We start from the raw sequence: 16,150 nt of genomic DNA, 5'->3' as shown, positions 1-16,150 counted from the left end.
GAGAAAAATGGGCTAGAACCTTTCATTAATCCTATAATATTAAGAAAAAAAAATATACATCTACCTTTGAAAGAAACATCATTGCATACTGTACATTAGATTTTCAAGGAGCTGAAGTTCTGAGCAACTGGTGTTTCAGCTTGAAATCAGATATCATGCAGTACTTAATGGACATAAGATACAGCAAGTCAAAATAAAGTGATTTAATGATCTTCTCATATTTTCATTTATATGAAATTTATGTTTTGTCATGGATGATCAGAAGACAAGGCTTTGCTGATATGCCACTGTTGGGGTCTGCAGCGGGTCTGCAGACAAGTTAGTTGACTTCAAAGACTTAGCCGTGTACCTTTAAGACAGCCACAAGTTGTCAGGTATGTAAACAGGATGTGAAGAACTGGAACTTAGAACCCCAGCATACGGGCACCTACAGCAACAGGAAATAGCAAGCAAGAAGAATACAGAAAGCCTATCAGGGTCTGATACATGTACTGTCCAAAAGATATAAATAATTTTTATAAACAATAAAGGCCATTTTGTCCGAACCCAGCCACACAGACATAGTGTTTTTTTCAGTCCGCCTCGACTTGCATCACCACATTTGGTGACCCCGACGTGCCGATGTGATCCCAGTAAAGAGTATCAAAAAGAGACCCTGAGACTGTGCCGATGTGACCCCGGTAAGGGGTGTCAGGAGCAGATCCTGAGACTGACCAGCGGGTTGCTGGGGAGGCGGAGCCTGGTGAAGCGGAGTAGCACAGCGAGCAGCTGCAAGATCCCGGGAGAACGTGACACCGGTAAGGTGAGCCACCAGGGACAACATGGGGCGTAAGTTATCTAAAGAAGATACCATAGTGCTATCACTGTGGAAATTAGTATTAGAGAAGCGTGGAATTACATTAGATGGGCTTCGGTTAAAAAATATGTTATTGTGGGCCAGAACACATGGAGTGGAAGTGTCCCCTGCGACTGCTCTTAGTGTGTGGACCTGGGACAATTTAGGATCAACACTGTCAGAAGCTCTGGAAAAAGGGGACAAAGAGGCGTCGGGGCTTTTGCCTACATGGGGACTGCTTAGACATGCTGTAGGGGACTTCAAAAATCCGCAAGACGCAAATAGGGGCTTGCAAAATCAGCAAAATGCGACTAGGGGCTTGCAAAATTAGCAAAATGGGAGTGGAGACTTGCAAAGACCGCAAGACGCAAGTGGGGGCTTAAAAAGTCAGCACAATGCGAATGAGGGTACATCGTTCAAACCTCCCCTGTATCCCCCTCCAGAAGAGGACAGACAAGAGGATGAGGGGGTGGGGGAGGGGGAGAGTCTGTGTCCCTTACCAGGTGCCACTCCCCAATGCCCCGAATCCCCTAAATCTCTCCAACTGCATCGACTTATACTGGATACCGATTCCGATTCCGAGGACGACAAGCAGAAACCTCGGTGGACTGATCCCAGCCCCCCTGACTCACCCCAACATTTGTGCCAGCCCACACTCCTTCCCCCCTCGGCTCCGGCCCCCCCGCCCGCGTCCTTGGCGCCGCCGGCCCTGCCTGCGCAGGGTGGAAGTGCCGAAAACCCGGATTCGGGTCCAGCTACGACAACGTTATCAGTCACAGGCAATGAAGAAGGTGGAGGTGGTAAAAATCCAGTTTCCAGTGGTACGGTAATGACGCGCGACCCTCGGCGATTTTGGCAGGCTGTAAGAGATGGGGCATTAAGAGACGGGAACTGGGGTTTAGTAGAACAGATAGGCGGACCGCTCCTTGATCTTCCTACTCCTTCCACCATGCACCGCACGCATATCCTATTGTATTGGGAGATGCGGCTGCTGGTAATCCTCACGTTCATACACCATTTGCTTGGAAAGTAGTGCAGAAAACTGTTTCGCAGTACGGGGTGACTGTGTTCTGTCACGCAGAAAAGCTGTCTATAATCGACTGTATTACAGCGGTTGAAATGTATTTTGCTGTTTAAAAAAAAAAAAAAGAATTGTAGAATTGTACATAACAGAGACAGTGGGTTGTTTTGACACTGATAATGTGCAGTTTTGGCCTTGCTTTGAATGATGTGCAGCTGAGTTCCTGCAGCAAAGAATTAAATAACTTTAAGGGAGTATGAGAAGAAACTAGGATGAGACAGAAACAAAGGAGGAATGTGATCTCACCCCTAGAAGATAAGGAAATAGCATGAACAGTAAAGAGTAGCCTATAGTGAACAGTGCTAAGGAAAGTGTTGTATGAATTTGACTGATCACTCAAACTGTATTCATATGCAGCTTGCTGAGTTAAGAAAAATGTACAGGCTATAAAGATTGAGAATGGGTTAATGGACTGGCTACAGAGTTTAGGAATTACTGGATGGTTAAAAGATTTGTTTCTTCATGGGATAACGGTATTAATTGCCATTGTAATCTTTTTAATGATATTGATCTGTGTGTGGAATTGCTTTATAAGAATTATGAACTGAATAATAAAAGGGGTCTGGATCACTCAAAAACAAAAAGGGGGATTTGTGGAGTGGCTGGAAGACAACGGACATATTATGAGCAATCCAGACCAAGTAACTTTGTTGTAATAGCAGGCCGAGCAGGCCGAAACTGTAACAAGCTGCAAGTGTTGTGAAAGACATATGCAAGGCCAAGGGAGACAAAGAAACTGTATTCGCAGAGGTAAGAGAGTTGGACAGAAAGATGAGAAAAAACAGGATGCCTGCACAAGGGGGGAAGCAGTGTCCACACTGGGACCAATCATAGGGGAGATGGAAGCGTGTGAACAAGTAGTTTTAACCTATCACCTTTCAAATAACAAAGACTGCATAGCGTGTGTATTTTTAGCTGGGGGTATAAATTGGTTTGAGTCTATTAATACAGCAGCACTAACTTAAAAAAAAAAAAAAAAAAAAAAAAAAAGAGGAGGGGGGAATGAAGGGAATGACCCCAGAGGCACAAATAGAGAAAGCATGTTATGTTCTGAAGTTTCTGAAAATCTCTGCCAACTACGCAGTGCCTCCGATTGTGTGACATTTTGTGTCAATTGGTGACAAGCAGCAAAAGCACAAAGGTGTCTTAGTACGCATGAAAGACCCTTGTACCAGGCATTGGTCAGGACCGCATGAATTGTTAGCTTGGGGGAGAGGTTATGCTTGTGTCTCTACAGATGAAGGTCCACGATGGATACCTGCTCGCTGTGTGCGGCCTGAGCTTAGCGTGCCAGACTGTGGGAGCACTTCTGCCGCCAATCAACCCAACAACTAATGTGTGGGTCTCCTTACTGAACCAGTCCTTGTCTGGTGTGCCCTTCCTTGAAACTGACTTGCAGACATTGTTGCAAAAAAGTGAATGTATGCGGGGAATGAAGAATCTTACTGAAAGTCTTGATATTTTTGATAATTGCTTACCTCTGTATAATGTTAACCCAAAAGAAGCCAATATTGTTTGCACTTTGAATGTCGATAGTTGTCTTTGTGTAGATGCTAATGTAATAGGAGGCTATGATGGGACCCTGACACCCACATAAATCAACACGTGAACATGTTGATAAGCATAATGCACTTAAAAGCAATATAACTTTGGATGAAGCATGTAATGATGTAGTTGATTTATGGAACTGATGGGAACGTATTGCAGCGGTTCTTCTCTTATCCGGAGTAACAGCAAGGAAAGCATTAAAGAGTTAAATCACCTTGTTTATTAGGCAGTTAAGAATGTGAGTCCAATTTGCCACCATTACATACAAAACAGAGCAACTATTGGCTTTTTGTTGTTGGCTCAAGAACACGGCTGTGAGGATTTTGATGGTATGTGCTGCATGGATTTTAGGCCCCCCATTGCAGCAACATGTTACCAAAATCTGAGACTATGTCAGCCTTTTTGGCATCAATTCACTCAATTGGCAGTATTGTTTGTTTGCTATTGCCTTGGTTGCCGTCATGTTTGTAAGGGCCCTGCAGAACATGACAAACCTGGTACTAGCTGTTCAAAAAACAAAAAGGGGGGATTGTTTGGGTCTGCAGATGAGTTAGTTGACTTCAAAGACTTAGCCATGTACCTTTAAGACAGCCACAAATTGTCAGGTATGTAAACAGGATGTGAAGAATGGGAACTTAGAACCGCAGCATACGGGCACCTACAGCAACAGCAAATAGCAAGCAAGAAGGACACAAAAACCTATCAGGGTCTAACACCTGCACTGTCTAAGATATATAAATAGTTTGTATAAACAATAAAGGCCATTTTGTCCAAACCCAGCCACGCAGACATAGTGGTTTTTTTCAGTCCACCTCACCTTGCGTCACCACATGCCACAAGACAGCTGCTAGGCTTGCTGGCTTAATCAGTTTTGGCCAACACCAATACTTTGCTTTTCCAAGGGTAAGTTGTAGTCTATGTTTTTAACATTTATTTTTATAAAACAATAGATATTTTGATGCCCGGTGTTGCCTATATTTTGGAAGGAAAGGTTCAAACCCCAGCCCATAAATTCTGTCCCTTCCCCTCCAGCTTTGCCCACACTACAGCATCTATGCTTCATCCACATTTTTTCTTTGCTCATTAGCTCTACATGAACAAGGAAGTTTCAAAGACAGTAGAAATACAGTGCATGGTTTTAAATAATTCCAATCCTATGAAATTACAGATCAGACTTTGAAAATACTGAAGAATTATTCAAATATTAGATTTTTAAACTTCCTTAGATATCAAATAACTTTAGAAGACAATGGCAAATCCCTCACTGAATTGATGAAACTGCTTCTAACATTAAAGGGTATATAAATATGCAAGAGCATTGCTGGACTCCCCTCTTAGTCAAACTGCACTGCACAATGGTGACACTCATGTTAGACTGAGTCATAGCTGGTTTTAGAAGTCAAATTGACTTAGTAGCTTTAGTCTGATGAATAGGAAATCACAACATGCTCTAAATTACTGTCCAAATTGTAAAAGTTGCTTACTATTAGAAATTATTCTGTAACTGGTTCATATAGAAGTCCCTTTAAAATATCTTACAGGAAAAGACTCCAGAGAAGTGGTATTACTTCTAGTGAAGGCAGACAATTATGCATTTAGGTTTGGCCATGGCAACCTTAAATTATAATGTGGTTAAGTACAAATCAATGTCAGAAAAACAATCTGAATACAGGGATTAGGGAAGAGAGATAGACCTGTGGAAAACAGAACAAAAATGTTGCGACGGAGGGAAGACACAGTCACTCAATATGAGTGAGCAGCAGACTTCCTTTATTGTCCCTTACAGTCACCTTTTATGCCTTCTTATAATTAGCTCATACATATTACAAAAGTTAAGCTCATTATTGGTTAGTTGCCTAAATACCAAGCCCGCCCCTAGTTTCTCTTCTGTAGTTTTCTGTTCCCACCTGCAACATTCTTTTCCCACCAAAATCTTCCTGTTATTGTGTAACAAGGACAGCCAAAGACAGTGTATTTTGCTTTACTTCAGATAAGCTGAGAGCGATGTGCATTTTTGTCCAGCCAGCTGGACTATGTCTATGTGACCCTTTTCAGCTAGCCAGTTATCCACAATTCCCCCGTTTTTATTTTGGGCGACATAGGCTTGGTTGACCATTTTCAATAACAGCGTTTTAACACAGGAAAATACACAGCCAACTTATAAAATCTCAGTTCAGAAGTATAATTCCTGAAATACTTGAAAAATAAAGTTAGCTTGAAGCTTTAATTTAGATGCTCTTTCTGTTCCAGTGATATAAAAAGTTTAAAAAATTCAAAGGTAATTTTAAAGTTCTGAACATGGACTAATGCAAGCTCAAAACCCAAAAAGAAACCAAACTGATGTTTGACTAGGAATATTTGCAAATATTTTAGTGGAAAATCCCTGACCATTAACAATTTTCTGTCCAAATAACAACTGCCCTTATGCAACCAACCAGTCCATACATTTTCTGAAGAATACCTCATTGATATCAAAGAATTAACAAAGGGGAAAAATTAGTTCTAAGCTATATACATTCATAAGTGGATTTTTCAATAGTTACATACAGATTTACACACTAAGCCATAATGGCTTGTAGGTGATACACACAAGAAGAGTACGTTGCTTATCTGTCTGAATGTCTATGCTAAATTTGACAACTATGCCACAAGCCAAGCCTACATGGGTGCTGTATGTTATGCACGTTCCTTAACAAACAGAAGTATAATAGACAAATTCCCAAGACCTAGTCCCCAACCTAATTATATTATTTTGTAGCCAATTAAGGAAAATAACACAAATGTGCATATCTACATGTGCACACACCTTTTAGTTCAGAACCAATCTGTGATAAAAGGCCTTAGCCTTATGGCATCATCGAATCTTAACGAGTACAGTAATTAAAAATGCAGTCTTAATGTAAGTGCGATTTATGCTGACATTCCCTCAAATGCTACACGTGAGTATTTCTCACTCAACTGCCTCAAGGTAAAATAGTAGTATTTGTTAATATGTATTAAAAATCATTAATTCTCTACAATAGCAGTTGACTTCCATAACACTATGTAAGCAAAAGAGGCCTAAGATGGGTTTTCTGAATACTAACAATTTATTTTAGACTGTCTAAACTCAGGGCTTGAAAGATTTCACTCTGCCAGACATAGAAACACTGTTGCACTCCAGTTGTGATATCCCTTTTCCCAAGTTGTCACATGCACATCTCGCTCAAGCAACATTATTGTTAAAGTTTCTCTCTGCTACATAAAAGCATATTGCACTTGTAGATATAAAAGACAGCACCCTTACTTAGATTATTACCTTATTACCTCATAACTCTTAGTATACCTTGTATCTCTGATTTCATCACTTCAAAAATTCACCAGAAGCAGATAAAACCACAGCCTCAGACTAAACTACACCTTAACTGCTGATTCAAATAAAGGCATTCTCTTCAGATATGCCTAATGCTTACAAATAATTTGGGCTGGTTTTGATCAAAAAACTATTATTACAATAATGATCAAAAATAATAATCCCGTTTGCAAAATGCCTTTAAGCCAGCCTCCTAGTCCCAACCAATTTCCACATTCAGAATACAGCATAAATACAGAATACAGCATAAATTATCTCCATCAAGGCAAAAAGGCTTCTCTTTAAGCACAGAGATGTTTGCTAGGTCAAGGCAGAAACCCATTTCTTGTAGGGGACATCTGAAGCACTTTTTTTTGGTGGGTTTGTAATGAATTCTGTATTTTTCCTTGAGAAGCTTAAGCTGTTCCTCTTGTTTCAGGAGTGTTTCCAACTCTGATTTGTCGAATAGGTGCGTATTTCCCAAACATATCATACATTTCCTCCGCTGTGATTTCATACGGCAGGTTCCGAATATAAAGGATCCGATTGACCTCTGGGGGCAGCCGGATGTCAGCTCGCTTGGCCGCTTGCATCGCCATGGCGCCGATCGGAGGGGGGGGGTGTGGGTGCCGCCTTGGAGAGAAACCGCGGCCGGGAAGGGGCCTGCCGGGCTGCGCCGCCGCTCGCCGCTGCCGCGGGGGACCCGGATGCTATCCCATATGCTAATAACCCGGGTAATGCCTTTTTACAATCTATGTCCCGAACGCTCAGCTTTTCTAAAAAGCATATGAGCGAATCGTACGTCGCTTGTCTCTCCATACCTTCGTCAGCGCTGTTGCAGCCTTTGCGAGACTTCGGCGACGCGTGGCCAGCGGGACCCTCTGTAGGTGCTCCCGGGCGCGGGGACTGTGCCCTTCCGCCTCCTGCGCTGCTTTCAGCACCGGTACCCGAATCTCCGTCGAACCGTGGCTCGCAGGTTCAGCCCTCTCTAGGGTCCCTGTTCGGGCGCCATTTGTCGCGACGGAGGGAAGACACAGTCACTCAATATGAGTGAGCAGCAGACTTCCTTTATTGTACCTTACAGTCACCTTTTATGCCTTCTTATAATTAGCTCATACATATTACAAAAGTTAAGCTCATTATTGGTTAGTTGCCTAAATACCAAGCCCGCCCCTAGTTTCTCTTCTGTAGTTATCTGTTCCCACCTGTACCATTCTTTTTCCCACCACGATCTTCCTGTTATTGTGTAACAAGAACAGCCAAGGATAGTGTATTTTTGCTTTACTTCAGATAAGCTGAGAGCGATGTGCGTTTTTGTCCAGCCAGCTGGACTATGTCTATGTGACCCTTTTCAGCTAGTCAGTTATCCACACAAAAAGAATAAAGATGTAACAAATACCACAGTACCCATTCCAATGGGAATGTGACAGAGAACTTCCTATTCATCCAATTTTATACCTGCATTATTTTGTATCATCCTAAAGAAACAGCATATCACACCATCCCATACTGTTAATTTAATAGGGAGTTGGTGATGCTGACAACCCCTTCTCCTTTTCTTCACCAAGTGGTTTTTGTTTTGTTTTTTAAGTATTTGTACTAATAGCAGAAGTAATAAAAATTTGTCTAAAACCAAATTCTAAGTCACAGTTGGACCTCCAGTGTCTAACAAAAGCAAACTTCCACCTGAAATCTTCCTGGCTTTTGATGCAGAACATCTGATCCAACAGACTCCCCTGTGACTATTAGGACTTGATCCCTTACTCTCTCAACAAGCACTCTAATAAAGATTTTTTGACCTGGCTCTTTTATTCTCAGAAAACTGAAGTCTGTGAAATGTTGTATTGAGTTTATGTGGCAAGGTTTTGGTAGCAAGGGGGACTACAGGGGTGGGTTCTGTGAGAAGATGCCAGAAGCCTCCCCCATTTCAGAGCCAGCACCAGCCAGCTCCAAGGTGGACTTGACACTGGTCAAAGCTGAGCCAATCAGCGATAGTGGTAGCGCCTCTGGGATAACACATTTAAGAAGGGGAAAAAACTGCTGCACAACAGCAACTGGAAGAGAGGAGTGAGAATATGTGAGAGAAAAAACTCTGCAGACTGGAAAGCTGTGATTTAGAGTGATCAGCTAAGAGCTTTAAATCAAATTACAGTCTTAAAAGAAAATCATAAAAAATAAATGTTTTCCAACAAAATTCCCATAAAAGTGATACCTGAATTTGACTTATTACTTTTATTAATTAGCAAGCAGAAACGCTCTAAAGCCAGTTAGGTGTCATTGCCTCCCCTGATGAGAAGTGATGGCCTGTTACAGTATTTGAAGCTATTGCAAACTCCATGGCTTTGAGACTGCATACTTCAAGTATTGGCTTGACATCTGCAAAGATAATGGGAATTGCAGTAGAGTAAGCACTATTTGGGAGGGAGAAATCACAAGCACACACACATAGAAAACATTCATCTGATGTTTGCCTTGAGACATTAAGAATAAAAATAATCTCAACATGATTAATGTGAAGAACTGAAATGTTTATTTTCAGCAGAACTAGTATTTCACCCAGAGAGCTGGTCTATACAATCTTTATAATGCATGGAAATACTAAAAAAGATCAGTCGCAACCTTAAGGTATTATGAATACCTTCACTGGATCAGCATGGAAATCATCCCCTATGGCATTCAGGACACACATATATGTGTTGCCAGGCCAGAATAGCCAGTTTAAATTTCATGGTCATAACACTACTATGACAATATAATTTAAGCACAGTAGAGATCTCCATGCAGTGCTGCCTGACAAAGTAGTTTATTAACCATTTCAAGCTAATTTACATACAGTACATCTGTCTACGTATTTATACCTGACTAACTTTTTTCAGAAAAATCAAGTTTAGTGTGTAAGCAATGTTGATCTGGTTTTGTTATACTCTACACACTGCTCAGAAAATAGTATAAACTACTTGGCTGCCATTGCTTTCCCCACAAGAAGCATTTCATTTTGCCCTTGAGATAGCAACATGACCAGGAATTGCAGTAACACTAAACTACTGCCAAGAAGCTGTACCTTCTGCTCTATTATCTGCAATATTTCTGTGTCAGATGAGCACAGCTGATAGAACCGTTGCTAAGATAAAGTTTTGGGAGAGCTATCATTAAGCCTCATGGGCAGGGAAAAAGACAAGTTAAAGAACCTGAGTCAGGTCAAATTCAACGGTTAACAATACTTCTGGCTCCTAACAACTTTATAGTGCTAATGTCTTATTACCCAGCTAGGGAGAGAAAACTGAAAAGTTTAAGGACAAGACACTGGTTTGGAAACACCTGAAAAAAGCAAGTCAATAGGTAGCAAGCCAACTTCCACAGAAAGATTTGTCTATCCCATATGCTCAAACAGTATAGATTTTCACATTTTTTAGTTTTTAAAGCTTCAGAATGGCTTTGTAAAAGTTATTACATCCTAGAGTTTAGAATTAGCATGATTTGTTAATTCCCCTACAGCTACAGTATCATCTCTTCAAAATGGGACTCTGCATCCTGAATGATTTAAAGAAACGCATTTAACTAACCTTCAACAAGGGTAAGAGATCAGAGTGGATCAATCAGTAACAGCCAAAAATTAATTTTAAATACTTATTTAGGTAACTACAATGCTAATAAACACATCCTGAAATACTCATCTTCCACAATATTCTCTAGCCAACTTAAGAACCCTAGTATTCTAAATCTGACATCTCAAATTGACACATATCATAACCATCTTTATGAAGATAACATACTAGCACATCTTACAGAAGCTTTGCTGAACGATGAGGAATTACAAGGTAAAGAGTGAAGGGAAAAGCTAGTATGATGGATTTGGATACTTGTCCACAGCACAGAACATAAAGTAGTTACAGAGAGAGTACTCATTAAAAAAAAACAGGAATTAATTCAAGAGATTAAGTTTAACAGGACACCAAATTCTCAATCTTACCAGAACTCATGACTGTGCAGTTTCCATACTGCTTCTTGCATGAAATGTATTCATTCCAGACTGAGCAATGCATCATAGTCCACAAATACTAACCTCTAATCCTCCTGCTAGAAAGTAAAAGCAGTACCAACGACCAGTAAAATAAGGTGACTGTTTGCAGCTTTCAGCACAAAACTTACCTGGTCAATGCATACAATAACCTGGGCTATCAATACACATCCTGAGTATGTTTACTTAATATCTATTTAAGGATTTTTAATATAATCCAAACTCTGCTCAAAGACAACAAATTGCACAATACTGACAAATTTTGCATTTCTCAATACTGGCAATACAAGAGAGACTGAAGTTATGAACTGGGACAGAACATACTGATGTCATATTTACACGAAAATCAATGTTTTCCTATTGAAGAACACTATATTCAGTGTGGTCAATCCAACAGAAAGGCCTCCCACACCAAAAAAAAAAAAAAAAAAAAAAAAGGTATATCACTCAACAGTGATAGGAACTTGTCTTTATGCAACAGGGATGAAGAACTAGGAGAGAGGGAAAGAGACTGGCAGGTAGACAATCAAGAGTGGACATCCTATGCTAGAGTGCCTGGCCTATACAATCCCCAGGGCTTGATTTGTTTATCTTCTCCTGTGATATGAGGGATACCCACAGACACATAGGATACAGTACTAAGAAGAGTGGTTCCTAAACTACTGGACCCTATAGACCATTCTGAAGTTTCTGAAAACAAATTTAATAGCAGCACAGCTTCAGAGACCAGTTACCCACAGCTTGGTATTCACCGCACACACAGTGCATAATTACCTGGCTTGCCTGATGGTATTCAATGAGCCAAGCAGGCTGAACTACACTGGTAGAACAGCAAATTCTTCACTATAAAAAATGAGACTAAGCTACTGCTGGTTTGGTAAGCTGATTTCTCTCCCCCATCCCAAGTTTTCTGTGTTCTGACCATTGGGATCGGTAAACTCTCCACCAGCCAGGTACTACAAGCTCACTGTACAAGCTTATGTAAGATAGCAGTACCCATTAAATATTGAATACAGTACACTGACCCTATTGTGGTCAGGTAAATGTATTATCAAACATTTTGCAACTGGCTTCTAGAATGCTCAATTTTAAGACCTTAGTAGAGCATCAGAAGACTATTTTTATAACTGCGATGTTAACAGTCCAGTACATCTTGGTCTAGAAATAGTCTGAAATCCATGGGCAATTGCATTTAGATGCTAATACAAAATAGCTACTGAAACAAGACCTCTGCTCTGAACATTAGCAAATGTCTGATACTTAACCACAGATCCACAGAGTTGTTGCTGGCCCTGGCTTAGATGCGCTCATTCACTCAGAGAGCTGAGAGCTTATCAGTAACACATGCCTACATTGCTGGTTTTGACCATCTTGTTAAAAGACAGCTTACAAAGGAATGCTATATTGTAATACCCCAGCGTGTACTGTCTAAAGAGTCTTCAAAACTGCAAGTTTTGTCTTCTTGACATTAACATGCCAAGATACTACTTAAGAGTCATGACACCAACTTTATACCCTTTCTCCAAATGATTTTTATAGTCCTTCAGTATTTAGGATTATTTCTGCTCCCTCTACAGATATGGATTTGCACTGTTCATTAAGAAGCTACCATGCTAAAACACTAGCAGTACCGGAATTTATGAAATTGAGAAATTAAGGATTTTTGGTTTTGCAAGTCAAGTTTTTGTTTTCAGAAGTGCTCAATTTAATTCTAGAGAAAATACAAAATGTACTCCTCTTCAGTCATCTGTATTTGGAATACAATATACTTAACTGACATCTACAAACACAATATTGATTTAAAATAAATGAGATTTCCATTATTTGAATTTTTAAAGCTACATAATTCTGTGTCTGCTTAGAAGTTTTAATATATCCCAAAACCACTATAACATCATTTAGCCTTTTGCCAGGTTTTTGAAACACATTATCACTTTCTTGAGTACATAGACAGCTGCAAGCTCAGGTTTATTCTGTTTAGGATTATTATTATTTTTTTCAAATGAAAGGGAAAACAACAGGAAAATAAAAGCTAGCCTAAGACGACATTCCTTCCTACATCTTGTACAGTGAGCCCTAGTGACTAGGACAGAGCCAGATGCAGCTGTTATCACCCTACATACAAAGAAGTTAATAAATTGGAGAATTCCAAGTGTCATTAACAGCTTGAGGAAAGAGACGCTTTTAAGTTCCATATTTCACATTCAAATTCTTGCATGACCAAAGTACAAAGGACATGAGTTATAACTTTTATACTCTGAACTGTTATAAAGTCGTAGAAAAACGGCATCTTGTTAATGCATTAAAAGTCTGCCTCCACCTTGCAGCTAGCCAAATCATACTGGGTTTTCTGTCACTTTTGAACATGAATGAGTTTCCTTTCTATTCAAAGGTTATCAGGCAAGCACAAGGTTTATTTTTTCATCTCACTATACAAATTACTAAGAATACAACTGTGGAAAGTTTTCACAGGTATCTATATCATTTTTATAGCTACTCAATTAGATGTGATCAGGTTCATTTTAAAGATTTTATTCCTTCTAATTTCCTTAAAGACTCAAGTGGATATCCCAATTCACTTAGGGGATCTGCTGTAAAGCAGATTTCTCTAGAGACTTCTTCACTATATTGGGAAATTCACACCTAGTTTTTTTTTTAATCCTCTGAAGACTCCGGAAGAGTTAAAATGAGCCTTCGCTGCTCTTTAAGTTTCACCTTGCCACACCGAGCTTAAAGCAGTCGTTTTCAGGACTGACCAGGGAGAGGATCCTCACGGTGGGGATCTGGAAGCCAAGGCGGCTCTTCCAGCGATCCGATGTGGCTACAGCGGAGGCAAATATCTACACATCACGGTGCGTCCCCCTTTTCTTTCATCAGGTTGATGCACAGCACCGATGGCAGCAGGATTTCTGCTCCTTACGCACCCAGCCAGTAAAATCACTCCCCTCCGCGCGCATTCAGCAGCGCCCGCCTGAGCAGCAACAGCCCGCGCGGGCAGCCGCTTTCATCCCACCGACCCGACGGCCCCCGCGACATCCTTACCCCATGACGGCCGGCGGTGCCACGTCCCCGGGGCGCTCCTCACCGCAACGGCAACTCCGCAGCCCCGTGGCGGCAGCAGTTCGCTGGGCTGGGCTCGCCGCGCCGCCGGCTCGCAGCTGCCTGGCCGAGCGGGGCCGCCCACACACTAGGGAGCGCCCCACGCGGGCCGGGCTCCCATGGCCGCCGTCTCCGCCAGGAGCCCCCAGGCGGCACCCCCAGCCCTCGAGCGGGCGGCAGCTCCGGGGACAGACGGGTCCCCTCCTACGGGCGGACGGGGAGACGCTCGCCTTCTCCGCGAGGTGCTAGCGGCGGCTGCGGCGCTTCTCGCCAGGTGAGCAGCCGCCGAAAGCTCCGTGCGACTCAGAGGCGGAGCGGGATGGGGCAGGCGGTGCGCGTAAGGCTCCACGCCGCCGATTCCCCTAGCACCCCCGCCAGCAGCGTGGCGGGCACCAATGCATTCTCCCAAGGAGGCAGAGTGAGCCGCGGCACCGGCATCGGACTCCCGGCGTGCGGCGGCCGCGCGTTCCCCGCGGGCACCGGGGCGCCGCGCTCCCCCGATCTGCCCACCCCCGGCTGCAGAGATGCGGAGCGCCGCTCCTCCTTCCCGCAGCGGCGGGTCCGCTTCTTGCCGTCACGCCCTTTTCTGCGGCGAGCAAGCGGGCATCGTCCTGGGGCGCGGCGGGTCGGTCACTGTCAGCGGGAGAGGCTGCTGAGCCCGCGCTCCTCTGCGGCGGGGCCGCGGGCTCAGCCCCACTGGTGGAACGAAAGGAGCAAGCGAGCTCCGTGTCAGGCAGTGCCCGACTACTTCAGCGGCCTCGAGATGCTGCCTCTGCCCGCTCGCATCTACCGTCTTACGCCTCCACTCGCCTGTCCCCTCGCGGTGAGCTGGCGCAACCGCCAAGCCTGTAACCCACACCTCCGTCCCACTCCTGGGAAGGGAAGAGCAAGGAAGGGCCCTATAGTCCCACCATGCACACAGCCACAAGCTACTACTCGCAATGGCACCTGCTCAGTCTACCTCCGTCCTTCACCCGAGGAGCTTTAAATAGCACTTGTCACCACGCTCTCCTACGCATCGACGTCACGTACCGCTCACGGCGCTGACGTCACCGGGGTGCGGGGGATGATGTCAGAGTGGTCCACGCTGCCGGAAGCGCTTCTATAATAGGGAATAGTGGCGGGGGGAGGGTTCTGGGCCCGCCGCGGCGCGGCTGCCTCCGTGCGCCTCTCCGGGGCGCTGGCGGCGACCCTATCGCCTCCTCCCGCCCCCGTCCCCTGCGGCGCCGTCTCCACAGCAACACTGCGCGCGCGCGCAGCCGCGCCCGCCCCGGGTGCCGCGGAAACAATGGTGCGCCTTGCGGCTCGGCAGGGAAAACTGGATGTAAGGTCCTGGACCCGAGAACTACGGGTGAAGATTGCGCGGAGCCCACCACGGAAGGTGGCTGCGGCAACTTTCTAGCCCTCTGCCCTGGCCGTGGGAACGGCAGGGTGTCTGTCTCCAAAGACAGCTGGTCCCGTGTCCAAAACACATGCCTGCATCCCCCTGCTTTGCAAACACTTCAAAGCCGACAGCGTTACTGGCTAAAAAGGAAAGAAACACAGCAGGCATTCTAAAATTGAAAAAATACAAAAGTAGATTCCAGCACATCCATGCTAATAGTATTGCAAAGAAACTGCCAGCACCATGAGCTTACCAGATCCTACTGTTTTTGGCTCAGTCCTTCAATGGCACCATGCAAACAGCATGTGTTGCTGCTTCTAATTCAACAGTAGCCCAAGCTCCAGCACTATCTGCTACCTTGCTGGGCACCTACCTCATCTTAGGTTCAGCAAACATTTCCATTACTTCTCTGAGTTTTCCTGAATTTATAAATATTAGGTGTAACTGCTCCTAGACAATGTCAATGGCATTGGGATACCAAAGGTGGAACATGCATCCTAGCTACTTCTAGGACCACTACCAATATTTTCATAGTGTTTTCCTGCTTAAGTGAAGTTGTAGCCACCAGAGGCATATTAAACTATAATGAGTGTGAGAGGGAGATACTAGATGTCAATCCCCACATAAAAATGGAAACTCAAAGTTTCACTAACAGATGTTATGTCACTGTAAAACATGACAAAAACAACAACGGTATGCTCACAACTTTTGCTTTAACAAAAGGTTTGTCCTCTCATAAGATTACTACTACTTGAAACCAAGTGTATCCCAGGAAGAGACTGGAATGAAAGACAGCAAAAGGATTTACCTAACAATGTGTTCTCCAGAGTAAGAACAAATATTTTCAAAAGTTA

At 43.4% G+C, this 16,150-nt stretch overlaps 1 protein-coding gene across 3 annotated transcripts in view; it reads right to left on the bottom strand.

Annotated features, from left to right (window-relative positions):
* The window catches only part of LOC101920632 (homer scaffold protein 1), a 122,025-nt gene extending 106,928 nt beyond the window's left edge, over positions 1-15,097 (bottom strand). For 2 of the 3 annotated variants that reach the window (XM_055792957.1, XM_055792958.1), the window contains exon 1: positions 13,856-13,966. In XM_055792957.1, coding sequence (XP_055648932.1) covers positions 13,856-13,860 — 5 coding nt within the window. In that variant the 5' untranslated portion in view covers positions 13,861-13,966. Of the gene's footprint in view, positions 1-13,855; positions 13,967-14,944 lie in introns of those variants that run through there. The other variant, XM_055792959.1, reaches the window with a different exon arrangement.
* Positions 15,098-16,150: the final 1,053 nt, after the last annotated feature.

This window comes from Falco peregrinus, chromosome W (genome assembly GCF_023634155.1).
Source record: "Falco peregrinus isolate bFalPer1 chromosome W, bFalPer1.pri, whole genome shotgun sequence".
NCBI classification, from domain to species: Eukaryota; Metazoa; Chordata; class Aves; order Falconiformes; family Falconidae; genus Falco; species Falco peregrinus.
The sequence above is the reverse complement of the archived record's forward strand: the minus strand, read 5'-3'. Positions and strand labels throughout refer to the sequence as shown.